Below are 17,439 nucleotides of genomic sequence, written 5' to 3'. Positions count from 1 at the left end.
TGGAACACATAAGTTATGTGCTGATTATTGGGCTCTCATTATACACACAATTCTTTACACCTAGTCAATACAGAACGTTCAAGACACATAGCAGATGTTTCTGTGTTCAGTGTTCTAGATTCTAGAAAAGCTTACCTGCAAAGTCCCACGGCTACATAGGACGTATTCAAGACAGCAGTCATCACACCATTTGCGTGCTCTGAATTTTTGCTCCTGCCTCACGGTTTGAAAAATGCAGCTGAAACATGGAAACACTTCATTGTATCCTTTCTGTTATGCGTACTTGGATGATGTACTGGTTTTGTGGCCTTTTGCAGGAACACAAGGAACATCTCACTCTCATTTACAAGCCTCTTTGGAATTTGGTGTTGTGATAGATGATGACAAATGACTTAGGAAATCCAAAGTAATGTTTCTGGGCCTATCTGTTAGTCACAATGGCATTGCCCCATACCCCACAGCACAGAACTCATCTGTCAGCTTCCATGGCCTAAGATTTATCATCAGTTACACCAATTTCTTGGAATGACTAATTTTTACAGATGTCACTTACCTCACACGGCCACGGACATACAGGCACCACTGACACATTCACTGGCCGGCAAACACATGTATAGCAAGTGTGGCCTCACATGGACCCCTCAAATGCAATAAGAATTTGACCAAATTAAACTCAGTTTATCACAAACAACCCTTTTCAGTCTATCCCAGGCAAGTTCGATAGGGTTCATATCTGGAGAACATGCTGACCACTCTAGTCATTATCCTGAAGGAAGTCATTCACATGTACAGTAGGGGCATGAATTGTCATCCATGAAGACAAATGCCTTGCCAATATGCTGCCGATATGGTTGCAATATCAGTCGGAGGATGGCATTCACGTATCGTACAGCCATTATGGTGGGTGCCTTCCGTGACCACCAGTGCCATGCGTCGGCCCCACATAACGCCACCCCAGAACAGCAGGGAACCTCCACCTTGCTGCACTCACTGGACAGTGTGTCTAAGACATTTAGCCTGACCGGGTTGCCTCCAAACGTGTCTCTGACGATTGTCTGGTTGAAAGCATAAGCGACACTCTTTGGTGAAGAGAATGTGATACTAACCCTGAGCGGTGATCCGGCACGTTGTCGGGTCCATCTGTACCACGCTGCACGGTGACGCGGTTGCAAAGATGGACCTCACCGTGGACGTCATGAGTGAAGTTGCGCATCGTGTGGCCTATGGTGCACAGTTTGAATCATAACGTGATGTTCCGTGGCTGCACAAAAAGCATTATTCAACGTGGTGGCATTTCTGTCAGGGTTCCTCTGAGCCATAATCCGTAGGTACGGTCATCATCCACTGCAGTAATAGCCCTTGGGCAGCCTGAGTGAGGCATGTCGTCAACAGTTCCTGTTTCTCTGTATCTCCTCAATGTCCAAACAACTCCGAGACACCTGGACACTTCACTTGTTGAGAGCCCTTCCTGGCACAAAGTAACAATACGGATGCGATTGAACTGCGGTATTGACCATTTAGGCGTGGTTGAGCTACAGACAACACGAGCTGTGTATCTCCTTCCTGGTGGAATGACTGGAAATGATTGACTGTTGGACCCCCTCTGTCTGAGAGGTGCTGCTCATGCATGGTTGTTTACATCTTTGGGTGGGCTTAGTGACATCTCTGAACAGTCAAAGGGACTGTATCTGTGATACAATATCCACAGTCAACGTCTGTCTTCAGGAGCTCTGGGAACTGGGGTGATGCAAAACTGTTTTAGATGTATGTATAAGGCATATCATCATTGATGCAGAAACAGACTTCAGAGGACAAAAGACTAGGGAAATTTTCTGAAGGCGAAGCACCTCTGCAAAGCCCAACAGGCCGAGCATAAATTTGTCAAAGATTCCCATGATCCTGACAAAAGATAGTGATATAGCTGAGAGATGGAAAGAGTACCTTCGACAGCTGCTAAATTGTGATGAACCTGAACTGCAGTTTGATTTCCAGTACTCAAGTACAGCCAATGCAGATCATCCCCCACCTACCCTGGATGAGAGAAAAACCAGAATTAGACACCTTAAGCAGAATAAGAGTCCAGGTGAAGATGGAATACAGGCTGAAATGATCCATCGCAGAAGCAGAGAAACTTGCAGAAAAAAATACCCCGACTGATACAGGTAATATGAACCAAATAAAAACTACCAGCAGAATGGAAAACAGCTTTGATTTGTCCAATACATAAGAAGGGTGACAAACTGAAATGTGACAACTATCGATGAATCGCCTTGCTTAACATCTGCTATAAGATCCTGTCCAATTGCCTCATACATAGAATTCAGCCAGTGGCAGAATCGGTGATTGGAGAGTACCAGGGAGGTTTCCGGCCAGGGTGGTCAACAGTAGATCACATCTTCAATCTCCGGCAGCTCACTGAGAAACTGGGTGAATATGGTAAAGATTTGAATATTTTATTCATTGATTTTAAGAAGGCCTATGATTGTATACATCGCAGGAGCCTGCTCAGCTGTTTAAGGGAGTTTGGCATGGCAGAGAAACTCATCAATCTCATAAAGATCTGTCTGAGTGAAACATATGCAAAGGTGAAAATGGGAAATCACATAACTGAGGAATTTGAAATTGTGACAGGACTCAGACATGGAGATGGGTTGTCCCCTATCCTGTTCAGCTTTTCCCTCGAGAAGATCGTACGTGAGACCTCCCAAGAGAACAAAGGGATTGAAATCGAAGGAAAGAAACTGGCATACATGGCCTATGCAGACAACATCTGTTTACTCTCTAGGTCTGAAGAGGAGTTGGAGCAAATGACCAGAGCAGTAAAGAAGGCTGCCAGCAAATTTGGGCTAAACATAAATGAAGCCAAGACAGAGTAGCTCGTTATGACACGTGGTCAAAATCAGACAGCTGGTCATCTACAATCACTGCAGGTGGGAGACCCGTCCTACAAGACAGTGCATGAATTTAAATACCTAGGGGCACATTTCACTGAAAACTCATCTTGTGAAGCAGAGATCAGTGACAGAATACAAGCAGGAAACTGATCTTGTGACAGCCTAGCACAATTGTATCGGTCCAGATATTTCTCCAGGGAATCCCAGATTCGACTATACAAAACCCTGATCCATCCGTTGTTCTATATAACTGCGAAACATGGAGTATGCAGAAACAGGACTTCCAAAAGCTCCTCGGTTTTGAGAGAAAAGTGCTTCAGAAGATCTTTGGCCAGTTCTGGATGAAGACATAGGGGAATGAAGGATCAGACACAACCAAGAGCTTGAGGAACTATACCAGCAGCCCAACATAGCAGGAACTGTCAAAGCCAAAGGAATGCAGTGGGCTGGCCATGTGGCCCGGATGGAAGATCACAGGTGGCCCCGAAAGCTCCTGGATTTAACACCTGCAGGAAAGAGACCCCCAGGGAGACCCAAGAAGCACTGGAGGGATGGCCTCCATGAAGAGTTAAACCAAGCATCAATATATGTGGATGGATGGCGGATAGCAACAATGGACAGAGTACAACAGAGGTGGCAACTTGTAGCAGTGTGTGGTCCACTGGACCTGATCACATAAACAAGAAGAAGATCCAACACCTCAGAGACATGGACAAAATCTTGGCTGGCTATCTCTCCTGAGTGCAAGCACTTTCAGTTGACATTAATTATGGGGAGCTGGCCGTCGCACAACAATATGATACACAACTATGCAACCTCCTGCAAGATCCTGTGACTATTCTGAAGCTTGAATGGTGCACCATTGTGGGTTCCACTGCCCAAGTCTGAATGAACAAAACACCCTTAGGCCACTGGTTCCAGTCAGTGCGCGTAAACCTAAAGTAGTCACTTACTGGTTTGTGTGGCCAAAAGTGAAAAGAGGCTTGAAACTGTGGACTTAACCTTTCACAGCTTGTCAGTGCTGCAAGGTCAGATGACATGCACAGCTGCCACAAACTCAATATGAAATACCTAAAGACTGGTTACAAAATGTTCGTCTTGATCTGGTCATCATCCTCCTAGAGCCTGAAGGCTTCTGATACAACGCTCCACCATTGATTGCGTCATCCGCTGGTTCAAAGCCACATCCTTGATGGAAAGAAATGGTAGAGATGATGACGGAACATTTGCCAACTTGCGGATCTCACAGTTCAGCTGGCTGACCTCTATCATTACCAACAATGGGTGCTAATTTAAATCTGCACTACCATCTGGACCTGGTAAACTTCACGGTGTCCAGTGCTACTGCACCACAGCTTATTATCCAGAAAGCAATGGTTTAGTGATCAAGGCAGCACTTATGTGCCGTGGCAGCCAGTGGACAATATCCTGTGTGTTTTTAGGTATACACTTTGTGTACAGATAACATCTCCATAGCTCTTTAGCAGAAATTCTTTATGGTGAACTACTCACTCTGCCAGCAGACTTTGTTTCACTTGTGCAGCCATCAGCAACAATGGAGCTATCTGCTCTCATCAACATCTACATCTATACTCTGCAAACCACCATGAAGTGCGTGGCAGAGGATATGTCCCATTGTACCAGTTGATAGGGTCTCCTCTCATTCCACTCACATATGGAGTGTGAGAAGAATGATTGTTTGAATGCCTGTGTGTGTGCTGTAATTATTCTAATCTTGTTCTCATGATCCCTATGTGTGCGATGACTAGAAGGTTGTAGTATATTTCTAGAGTCATCATTTAAAGCCATTTCTTGAAGCTTTCATAGCAGAGCTCTTTGGGATAGTTTACGTCTATCTTCAAGAGTCTGCAAGTTCAGTTTCTTCAGCATCTCCGTGACACTCTCTCATAGGTCGAACGAACCTGTGACCATTTGTGCTGTCCTTCTCTGTATACTTTCAGTGTCTCTCATTAGTCCTATTTGGTATGGAATCCACACTCTTGAACAGTGTTCTAGAACAAGCCACATGAGTGATTTGTCAGCAATCTCCTTTGTAGACTGACTGGACTGCCCCAGTAATCTAAAAATAACCTGAATTCTAGCACCTGCTTTACCCATGACTAAACCTATATGATCATTCCATTTCATATCCCTACAAAGTGTTTCAACCAGGTATTTGTAAGAGTTGGCTGATTCCAAGAGTGACTCATCAACATTGTAGTCATAGGATACTCCATTTCTTCATTTTGTGAAGTGCAAAATTTTACATTTCTGAACATTAAGGGCAAATTGCCAATCTCTGTGCCACACTGAAATCTTAACAAGATCTGACTGAATATTTATGCAGCATCCATCAGATGGTACTTCATTATAGATAACTGCATCATCTGCAAAAAGCCTGATTTTACTATTAATATTTTCAGTGAGGTCATTAATATACAACACGAACAACTAGAGTCTAACACACTTCCCTAGGACACAGCCGAAGTTACTTCTACATCTGACGATGACTCTCCATCTAAAATAACATGCTGCCCCCCCCCCCCCTACCAAAAATTCCTCAATCCAGTCACAACACCATATCATTGTACTTTTGAAAATGAGTGGACATGTGGTACTGAGTCAAATGCTTTCTGGAAATCAAGAACTACTGCATCTGCCTGACAGCCTTGATCATAAGCTCTCAGTATGTCACATGAAAAAAGTGTGAATTGGGTTTCACATGATTGATGTTTTCAGAATCCATGCCTAGTGACAGGGAGGAGGTCATTCTGTTCGAGCTTACATAATGTTTGAGCTCAAATATGTTCTAATATTCTACAGCAAATTGATGTCAAGGGTATTGTAAAGTAGTTTTGCTACTGCCCTTCTTGTAGAAGGGTGTGACGTGCACTTTCTTGCAAGAACTGGGCATGGTTTTTTGTTTGAGGGATCTATGTTAGATTATAGTTAGAAGAGGGGCTAACTCAGCCACAAATTCGATATAGAATTGAAAAGGGTTCCATTGGGCCCTGGTGCTTTGTTCAGTTTTAACAGTTTCAGCTGTTTATCGACACCACTGACACTAATACTTATTTCACTCATGTTTTCAGTGGTACAAGGTTGAAATTGGGTGACTTCTCCTGGGTTTTCTGCATAAGGGAATGTTTGAAAACAGAGTTAAGCATTTCAACTTTTGGTTTGCTACCGTCAGATGCAGGTCCGTCGCATTCACTAGGGACTGGACACTAACTTTGGTGCCAAAAACAGTCTATACATAAGACCAGAATTTCTTTTGGTTTTGTGAAAGATCATTTGAGGATATTTTGCTGTGATAATCTTTGAAGGCTTCACACATTGCTCTCTCAACAGTCAAATGCGTTTCATTCAGCGTCTCTCTATCTGTAGTCATATGCTTTGTTTTATACCTATTATGCAGCAGTCTCTGTTTCATTAGAAGTTTCTTTACAATGACTGTATATCAAGGAGAATCACTCCCATTAAGAACTCATACTGGGAACATATCTAGCCAGTGCATGGTCAACTGTTCTTTTAAACTTTGTCTTAATTCCCCTACATGCTGCTGCCCTGTGCTGAAAGTTTCAATTTCTCATTGAAATGTGACACTATTGACTTTCTATCTAGTTTACTGAACATATATATCTTTCTGCATGTTTCAGTTGCCTATTGCACTTTATTAATCATTGTTTGTCAGGTCACTGATACCGTTTTTGATTTTGATGTGCTCAAAGAGATCAAGTCTGTTTGTTACCTTTAGATCCAATATATTTCCATCATGAGTGGAGTTCCAAATTATCTGTTCTAGGTAGTTTTAAGGGAGACATTTAGTAATGTTTCACAGGATGTCTTATCATACCCACTACTAACAAAACTGTAATTTTTCCAACTGATTGTTGGGTGATTAAGGTCTCCACCAATTATTAGAGTATGATTGGGAAACTTATGTACAGGTGAACTGAAGTAGTCTCTAAAGTTTTTGGTTACATCAGGAGGTGAGTTTGGTGGGCGAAAGAAGGATCCAATTATCATTTTAAGCTCACCCCTGATACTGAGTCTTGCCCAGACAATCTCACATGCAACTTCACTTTCTGTCTCAATGGATTTGAGTTACCTGTCTATTGTGGCAAACACACCATCTGCATTTTCCATTAGCCTATCCTTTTGATGTACACTCAGATTTTCCACAAAAATCTCACTGCAGTCAGTTTCAAGTTTAAACCAGCTTTCTGTATCTAGTATTATGTGAACTTCACTGCGTTGTATGAGCACGTCAAACTGTGGCACTCTGTTGCAAATGCTTTGGCAGTTAACCATTAAGATTTTAATCCTCTCACCTGTGGGAGGTATTTCTTTCGACCTTACACTCATACTTCTGGGTTTTCTACAGTTGTTGTTACATGGATTGCATAGAGAGTTGCCTTCTCTAAAAACCCTTGTGTGCACCCCATAGTTAGGGATTGGATAGAGAGTTGCCTAATCTAAAAAACCCTTGTGTGGACCCCATAGTTAGCTACTGGAGTAAGAGTCTCTGATGTGTAAGGGAACCCTACAGTTCTCAACCGTATGGCACAAGTCCAGGAAGTTGCAGCCTAGCTTGTCACAGAACCTCTGAAATGTTGGGTTCAGTCCTTTCACTCAATTCAGAACCAGGTGACCATGAGCATTTCTGGGGAAAATGCTGTAAATTGTGAGTTTCATTGAAACTCCATGTGCAAGGCTGGTCTTCTTAACCTTCTTTGCCTGTTGTTGGAATGATACAGTTATGACCTTGGAGCCCAGGTGACAGGCATCATTTGTTCCGACATGTGCCACAATCTGCAGCTGGTTGCACCCTGTTTCTTCAATGAAACAACACAATGCAGGGCTTGAGATACCTCCACCACAGGCACACAGCTCACCAAAAATATTTGTTCACAAAGCCTTAACAGACTGTGAATGTGTCAGGTAGCAGGAGGATACCATTCGACATGCACTGCAGCCACAATATTTAGATCCTCAGAGGGTACTAAAACGAGGAAACCTTCAATATTTTACCACATGGCAAGCCAACCACTGTTTCAGTGAACTACCTTAAAACTGCATGGATTTTCCATGTACAGCAAATTCAGAGGCTGCACGGACTGACAACACTATCAAGTAGGTCCAAAGTGCAACACATGCTCAAAGACAACATTGACATCTGTGCCACATGACAATGCTTCCTGCAGTTCCCCACACTCCAGAGGGAGGAGTGAGGTTGGGGTGGGGTTTCTGTGGGGTCTCACTATTCATAATGCAAGTGTGATTGAGTAAGATTCTTTGGGAAGCATGTTCTGTTGCCGTGTGATGAGTATCTTTGACACTTTTAGTTCACTCTGAAACACTGTCTAGTGTACATGCGTTAAGAGTTTTCTCTCTGTGTGGTTAATGAGCTGTATTATAACAGGATCAGTCTGCTCTCCGTATTTCATGACAAGCTTTTCGTCAAGGAAATTCCACAAATTCCTTTGCACCAGGCTGCATACATCCACTATCAAGTATCATTGACTGGTTGTCTGCAAATGGTCTCACCCTCAATTGCAAAAAGACACAACATATTCAGTTCTGCACATCTAGGGATACTACACCAAGGATGAGTGTAACACATGCTTAGGAAATAATAAATAGGGTGCGACTTCGAAATCCTCAGGGGTCTCAGGGCGAGATAAATGAGGAAGTTTACATATTTTCATTCAATAATGCCATATGGAATAATGTTATGGGTAACTCATCTTTAATAAAGAAAGATGTGCTGGGTAACTCATCTTTAAGAAAGAAAGATGTGCTGTAAGAATAATGTGTGGTGCTCACCCATGATCATCTGTTAGAGGTGTTGGGCATTCTGACTACTGCTTCACAGTATATTTATTCCCTTATGCAGTTTTTTGTAAATAATCCACTACAGTTCAAAAGGAACAATGATGTACATAGTTACAATACCAGAAGGAAAAAGGACATTCATTGCTCCACATTAAAGTTGTCTTTAGCACAAAAAGGGGCGTACAATGATGCAACAAAAAATTTTGGTCACTTACCTGGGCTGACAAGCAGCAAACTAAAATTTGAAAACAAACTGAGAAAGTTTCTCCTTGACAACTGCTCCTATTCGGTACAAGAATATCTGTTACTGAAATGTGTAAAAGGTGATGGTTAGAAATTACTAACTCACATCTGTATATCTTTTTTATTTTTGTAATGAAAATAAAAATAAAAAAATTAGAGATGTTGAGAATGTAACTGTATGCACTAATTAATTTGTAATGTGAATGTAAAATGAATCATTCCACATCATTATGATCTATCATGCAAAATGATACATGAAAATGTAACTAACTAACTGAATCTTAGATAAGGAGGAAAATTTGTGTGAAAATTCTCTAGTGTCTTGTATTGTGATTGTGTGGATCGCTGGATCGCAGTTCAGATAGAAATGATTTTTATTGTCTCCAACAAAAAACATTGAGGACCAAATGTACTGGGGAATGGATGCAAAAATTCTAAGGCCTTTAAAAAGACCTCAGCAGATGCACAGTTATAAATTTTATATGATAGATTTACTGCTCACTTCTGCTGAATAAAATCCTTTATTTACTTAAGGTGCACTGCCTGAGATGATAATTCCAAAGACAACAGGGAGTGAAAATTTGCAAAATCAAACAACACTCTTGTCTTTAGATCAACACAATGACAGACACTTCTAAGGACAAATCATGCTCAACTGAGCTTCTTGATCAGTTTATCCATGTTAACTTGTTATCAAGCTGAGCTTCAAGGAATTTTACACACAGCATTTTGTTTAATGTATGATTACGTCTGCTGAGATTAAAACTTAAATCATTTTGCCATGAAACAGTTGTAGATCTTTGCAACTGTTATCTAGTGAGGTTGATAGTCACCTATTGTTTGTCTTTGCCTAGCTTCAGGTTGTCTGTTGATTTTATTAAAGGAAATATTGTGTGTGATGTTTATGGTAGCCTCATCGGTATTCTTGTAGAATGTTAATTGTTATTAAATAGTCTGTATGTGAATTGAGAACTATATGTTCTAAGGCCTTATACAGTGCCAGAAGAATACAAATCCAGCTGTAGTCGAGTGTGGTGTGGCAGAGTCCTTTGTTGATTGTGGTTTCCAGGCTACTGGCAAAATGTGGGAGTCAGAAAGCAGGTGAAGATATCTGTTGTTGTTGTTGTTGTTGGCAGTAGTGGACCACTGAAGACTTGGTCTTTTGCAACATAATGCAAAATAGGTGATTATGTAATGTGCAGGATAGATTACTTGTTGTATTGTAACATACTAAAGTAATATTTTTTGCTTATATTGTCACCTGCTTCTATGATAATCAACACATATTATAAAAAGGGATGTGTCTGTGTATCTTCCACATCTCCTCCTAAATTGCTGGACTGATTTCAGTCAATATGTTATTGTCAGGCAACAATCTCTGTGAGGGTAAGAATCACCTCCTGTCAAAGGGGTGGGGACGAAAAAGAAGTGTAGCCTCTACTCACCCTGTATTTGAAAATGAGAGCACTTAGGGACTTGCAACAAATGTTACATGTAATTTCAAAACTGTATTAAATTTTTTCTGGTTGACAATCCTTACAAAATGAAAGGAAAAAAAGTTTATTGCGTACTACTTTTACACTGTTCATGCATTGAAAGTATAATATGAGGCATGATGCTTTAATTTGTTACTTCTTTACTACTAACTATTTGTGACACTGTTGCAGACAGTATGAACATATAGCACTGAATGTAACTTCAAAATTACTCTATCGTATGAGAGACAGTTCAGGAGGTATGTCATAATAAACATTAAGCTCAAGGCCAGATGCTGTATGGTACAGGCGTGTACACAAAACAATAAATAAATATGTGGGTGACGCCCCTTTTTGTGGGTAGTTTTATATATAGAAATTAGTCTTATTTTTTACTTAATCAAACAGTGGAAATTGATAGTTTCATTTCCTACAGTCAACTTAGTCTTTGTTAAGCATGGTCTTTTATATCTTTTGGCTTTCTATTCTTCCATTTTGGACTTAATTGATCAAATATCGTAGATGAGGAAGTCATTCACATGTGAAATGGAAAATACCTTTTTGAATTTTGCACAAGGGTGGCATTGCTGCAGGTGACACCAAAAATTTCACAGTAACTGTTGTTTTTCCCATAGGAAAAAATAACATGGTTATATTTTTCAGATGAATACAGAAGCTGCAAAATATGAAGAGCACGGTATGAACCATGCTGAAGGCTCTTGGCCGAAGAATGTTAATCCTAATGATCCAGAGGAAACGCAGAGATACAGGGACAAACAGATGAAGGATGAATCTTACCTGCAATCACTAAGAACTATTTGTGAGGTAAGTGTATATGTTTGATTCAGTAAAAACATTGAATTTGCCAAGATAGGTCATTTATTTCCCCAGAAATGGCTGCTTGTGTCTAGTATAACAAGGTAACAATTGACAGAGCTGCTATATTATTCCAAAAAGAAAATAATATCAGTGTTGTTTACATCTGTAAAGTTTGCAAAAAACAGTTATGAATGTGCAGGGTTGGTTTGAGTGAATTTTTTGACAGGAGCAACATTTTCATTTAGAGCCCCACCCCCCATTTTTCCACTGTGCCATGTCATTTGGCTCCCCCCTTCCTTCCCTCCCTCATACATTACTTACTATTTCTTAGGCTCTTGGTAAGACCATTAAATTAAATCTGAAGCTAGTGAGCATGGAAATTGGCTGTTTTCACTATGAATTATGATACACACTGTACACAAATATTGTGCTAAGTGCACTTTTGGCTTCCTTGTAACCTTGGCATCCTGAGCGACTGCTTCTGTTGCTCAGGCTGTAAGTTGGCCCTGTAAATTTGAGCAGTTTGAAACTGTGCAACTAGTTAAAATATACAGGTATTGAAAGTTTCATCTTCACAAAGCTGAAACCATTTCATAGGTATGATAATGTTCAGTTTACCAGTAAATTAAGTTATTCATTTCTTGTCTTCATATCAAGACAGCTTTTATTTTTTAACATATGCTATTGTATGTAGCACCGGATTAATGTACTTTCATTCATAACACTGTGGCTGCTATCAGGTACAGCTTACATGGAGTGTAAGCTCTAGAAGGTTTTACGCTGATAGTACCATGTAGTATATTCTAAATCAGACTGAAAATTCTAGTAGAGGAAAGCAGCCATTATGAATACAGTATAATTTTTGGAAGGAATGTAAAAAGGCTGACAAAGAGCTAAATATCATTTTAGATACAAATGCATGAGACTTTGATGTAGACATCAAAGAATGTCATTACAGGTACCACCATTAATTGTACAGCCCGATGAACCTAACTGTTGAACCATCTAAAATGGTATGTATTCCTTTATCAAAAAGTGTTATTTCTTAAAAATTGTTCATTTAGAACTGATTTTTTAAGACGATTGCATCCCTGTAAAATCTGTAACATAACATCTGTTACTTTGTGTTTATAATAGGCAATCAGTTGATGAGTTAAAGGTGAAGAGCATCATGACAATTAATAAACAAAATCAGAGAAAAGCAGCAAGTGTTTTTAAGTAACCACATAGACTTTTTAAAGTCATTCCAATAGTTATTTCCATGTAGCACAGAAAGTGATCTTGCTTCACTGTTTGTAAATTTGACTTCTTCACAAAAATTCTGTTTTTAACTAATGTAGACAAAAGTATGTATGCTATTCTGTTGAATTATATTATGGAAGAATCAAGTGAAGTAATTACTGTTGAAATGTTTCCTCGGTACTTCCATTACAGTTTTAAAGAGTAATGCAAACTGTTAACTGGAAGGTAGGCTGCTGATGTCAAAATGTGTGTGTTTTTTTTATTATTATTTATTTGCCTGTGTATGCCTCATATTGTTGACTTCTTCTCCTTTTTATCATATTGCTGAGTGCTGAAAACTCGACAGTAGACTGCTTCTGTGCACACTATTAATAGACAGAATTTTCTATTTCGTAAATCACTTATAACAATTTTTTACACTCAAGAAACAACTTCAAATGGCTCTCTGCCTGCTTGACAAAAGTATTTCAAATACATTTGTGATGATCAGGATCGCAGTTCTTGGCAGCCCTACAACTCCAACATCTCTTGTTCACGACTTTTTGTATGCATTGTCACAGCCATCTTCTTCCGTGGAGGTTGGCACAACTCTGAGGCAGGGATCCCCTGTACGGAGAAAACATTAAAAACAGTGAGTACGGCCAAATGCGAGCTGCTGCCAGCGTCACTCCATCCAATAACAACACTCATTTGCATTGCCAGTCAGTCAAACCCCATGCTCAACATGTGTGTCCCATTTTCCAAACCACATTAAATAAATTTTCTTCGGCTGCCAATGATCATCGTTCATTGGTCCTAAATACCAAGTGCAACACCTCACTTAAATAAAGTGATACATTACATCCACTTGAAAACCTCTCTCTTTTTCCAAATCAGCATCAAGCTGTACTGTGTATACCGTGTATAACATCTCAGATGAATGATGTCATCTTCCTTATAAAATTTACAAAACTACATAACCAGTATATCAACAAATCGTGTCAGAAAATTCATAGCTATTCCATTATTTTTCAGGCCAAATTAACATGGACAGATTTTCACGGCCCAAGCGTATGAAACAATACTGGCATACGTATAATGACTTAAGTACTTGCGAGAGTGACTATGAAGCATTGCGGGCTGCTGCAAGTGAAGCGACAGGTGTGCTCAGGAATGAGTCATAGCAGGCAGGCGATGAAACAAATACTAAATTGTGGACATAGTGTCCGCCAGTAACGAATATGTCAGACCGATCAGTATGGAAGCTGTAGTTATGCCAACAGAACAGAATGAAGGTGTCACAGTAGAATACAGTGAATCTGTTTCAGTAGATAATAATACCACAGGAAGAGAAAATGTGATCATATTTGTAGGAAAGGAAGAAAGCACCAACAATGGTTTAAATAATGATAAAATTTGTGAAAATGAATTGTTATGGATTGCAAGTTGGTGTGAACAGGTTGATGATCTGTACCATGAGCTACAGCAGTGCCAGTGGGAGGATTTCAAAAGTTATTAACTGACGAGAAGGTTAGGTGGTAGGGAAAGGAGGAAAAAAGATGTTGACAATAGTAATGAAGAAATGGAAATATTTATCACCGCACAAAGTTTGTGAGCAGCAATTGTTAAAGAGAGACAAATAATGAGGAAGAAGGTGCTGCACAAAATATGCGAGCTGCCAATAACATTGAAATTAATGGTAGGAAAAGAAATGAAGTCACAATAAAAGAGAAGACAGGAGGAAGATAAAATACTCAGCATTACTGACAAAGCATCCCTTACTAATGAAATACCAGTAAAACAAACTGTTGTCAATAAACAGGAAAAGGTAGATTTGGATGAATACTTATGAATTGTTGAAGTTCATGACGACTACACAAAGTACGAAGTAAAGGTAGATGTCCTTAGAGCTATTGTGGATGACAGCCCAGATGAAGAACATGCTGTGACAGAAAAAGAGCTAGTAATGTTAGAAGAAAACCATGAACCTGAGAACTTACTACCAGCTGTCTAATAAGAGCATTTCTGTTAAAACCAAATGGTGACCCAGAATGGTCAGACTGGAAGGTATTTCAGGTAAGGAATGTATTGAAGTAATGGAAATCGAAGAATGTATAATGGAACATTATTTTGTACCAACAAAGAGATAGAGGAGCTGGCCAGTACCTCAGCTCAGTACAGCCGATAGATACACAAAACAGAACTTAAAATTTTTATCCTAGCTGTCGGAACTTTGTTCCTTCATCAGGGAGGAGAGAGGGGAAAAAAGGGGAAGAAGGGAAAGTGGATTCAGTTATTCACAACCCAGGTTATGAAGCAACAGGGGAAAGATAAACAAGGAGGGTAGCAAAGATGGAGGCATGGGTGTCATAGGGAAGCAAAAGATATTCTACTGTAAGTACTGTGCCAGCTGCAAACCAAAGAGGATGCATACAGAAGTAAAGAGGTATATAGTATAAAGATAAACACAACTATGTAGAATGAAAAGGTGCGTGAATGGCTAAAGAGGAAAGGGAAAGAGGAGAAGACTGAAGAGTAAATGGGAGGGAGGTTGGTTAACGTAAGTTTAGGCCAGGGGGATGGCAGGATGAAAGGATGTGTTGGAGCGCAAGTTCCCATCTCCACAGTTCCGAGGGACTGGTGTTGGGTGGGAGAAGCCAAATGGCACGTATGGTGTAGCAGGTTCCTAGGTCCCTGGAGGGCATGCTCTGCTACTGGGTATTGGACATCTCCTAGGTGAACAGTTCGTCTGTGCCCGTTCATGCGCTCAGACAGTTTAGTTGTCGTCATACCTATGTAAAAGGCTGTGCAGTGCAGGCATGTCAGCTGATAAATGACATGTGTTGTTTCACATGTGGCCCTGCCTTGAATTGTGTATGTTTTACCAGTAACGGGGCTGGAGTAGGTGGTTGTGGGGGGATGCATGGGGCAGGTTTTGCAGCGGGGTCAGTTACAGGGGTAGGAACCGCTGGATAGAGATGGTGGTCTGGGAATATTGTAGGGTTTGAGAAGGACGTTACGGAGATTAGGAGGGTGATGAAAGGCAAGTCTGGGTGGTGTGGGGAGAATATTGTCAAGGGATGATCTCATTTCAGGGCTTGACTTGAGAAAGTCATATCCCTGGCGGAGTAATTTGTTGATGCATTTGAGGCCTGGATAATATTGGGTGACAAGGGGGATGCTTCTGTGTGGTCTGGGGGTAGGAACATTGTTGTTGGTCTGGGAGCAATGTATTGCTCGGGAGATCTGTTTGTGGACAAGGTCTGCAGGGTAGTTGTGGGAGAGGAAAGCAGAGGTCAGGTTATTGGTGTAATTGTTGAGGGGTTTGTCACTGGAGCAGATACGTTTTCCACGGATACCTAGGCTGCAGGGAAGGGAGTGTTTGATGTGGAATGGATGGCAGCTATCAAAGTGAAGGTACTGTTGTTTGTCTGTGGGTTTGATGTGGACAGAGGTGTGGATGTGAGCTTCAACAAGATGAAGGTGGCTTGGGTTTTGGAGAAGGACCAGGTGAAATTCAGATTCGAAAAGGATTTGAGGATGAAGGGAAAAATCACAACAACGATGAAGGGCAACAAACATGTAAATGGACAAAAGGGGACAAGAAAACCACAGTAATGCAAGAAATGGGAAAGCAGATTACCATGGGTAGCTGACCATGAGAATAAAAAAGGAGAAACCAGCCACTCTGCAACACATTAAAACCTCCACCCTGGAAGTACTAGGGAGGGGGACAAAGAGGGACAAAGGACATGCGCTAAAACTTAGGTCAAATGATAAAACCCACCCTCACGAATAAAACGTAAAACTAAATCAGCCGATGAGGCATTGTCAGGTAACGAGTCCAGTAACCCAAGATTTTGTTGCTGAACAGTCAAAGTGGGACAGTGCACCAGAATGTGGGCCACTGTCAACTGGGCACTGCACTGACACTCAGGCAGGTCTTCACGGTACAGGAGGTAACTGTGGGTTGCCCAAGTGTGGCCAATGCGGAGCCGGCAGAGGACAACTGATTCCCTGCGAGATGCCTGCATGGAAGTCTTCCACACATTCGTAGTCTCCTTAATGACATCCAGTTTGTTGTGTATACTGTTATGCCATTCCGTCTCCCAAAGCCAAAAAACCTTACGGCATAAGTCAGAACGCAGGTCAGGTTCAGAGATGCCCATCTCTAGAAGTGGTTTCCACGTAGCCTGTTTGGCCAGCCTGTCAGAAAGTTCATTGCCTGGGATACCAACATGTCCTGGGGTCCACACAAACACCACTGAATCACAGGACCAGTCCAGGGCATAGATGGACTCCTGGATGGATGCTGCCAAAGGATGGCGAGGGTAGCACTGGTCGATAGCTTGTAGGCTGCTCAAGGAGTCAGTACACAAAAGAAACAACTCCCCGGGGCATGAACTGATATACTGAAGTGCATGAAAGATGGCCACCAGCTCTGCAGTGAATATACTGCAGCCACTGGGCAAGGAATGCTGTTCAAAGTGGCCTCTGTGGACGTAGGTGAAGCCAACATGACCGTCAGCCATCGAGCCATCGGTGTAAACCACTTCAGAGCCCCGGAACACATCAAGAATCGAGAGGAAGTGACAGCGGAGAGCGGCAGGAGTAACAGAGTCCTTAGGGTCGTGCAAAAGGTGCAGACAAATCTGCAGTCAAGGTGTACACCGTGGAGGTGTATGCGGACAGACATGGATGGGAGGTGGTAAAGGGAAGGACTCCAGTTCAGACAGAAGGGATTGCATGCAAACCGCAATTGTTAGCCCTGACTTGGGTCGCCAATGCGAGGGATGAACTGCCGCAGGTGGAAAAAGGAGACAGTAATTCGGATGCTCAGGAGATCTATGAATGTGTGCAATGTAACTGGCGAACAGTTGTGCATGTTGGATCTGCAATGGAAGGACTCCGGCCTCCACCAGCACACTGGTCACCGGACTTCTTCTAAA

General features: G+C 41.3%; 1 protein-coding gene across 1 annotated transcript in view; it reads left to right on the top strand.

Moving 5' to 3' along the window:
* The first annotated feature begins 11,113 nt into the window (after positions 1-11,113).
* The window catches only part of LOC126260771 (dynein intermediate chain 3, ciliary-like), a 176,215-nt gene continuing 169,889 nt past the window's right edge, over positions 11,114-17,439 (top strand). The window contains exon 1 of the mRNA XM_049958109.1: positions 11,114-11,275. Coding sequence (XP_049814066.1) covers positions 11,114-11,275 — 162 coding nt within the window. The remainder of the gene's footprint in view (positions 11,276-17,439) is intronic.

Source organism: Schistocerca nitens, chromosome 5, assembly GCF_023898315.1.
Source record: "Schistocerca nitens isolate TAMUIC-IGC-003100 chromosome 5, iqSchNite1.1, whole genome shotgun sequence".
Classification (NCBI taxonomy): Eukaryota; Metazoa; Arthropoda; class Insecta; order Orthoptera; family Acrididae; genus Schistocerca; species Schistocerca nitens.
Note: the sequence above shows the minus strand (reverse complement) of the source record. Positions and strands in the feature narration are given on the sequence as shown.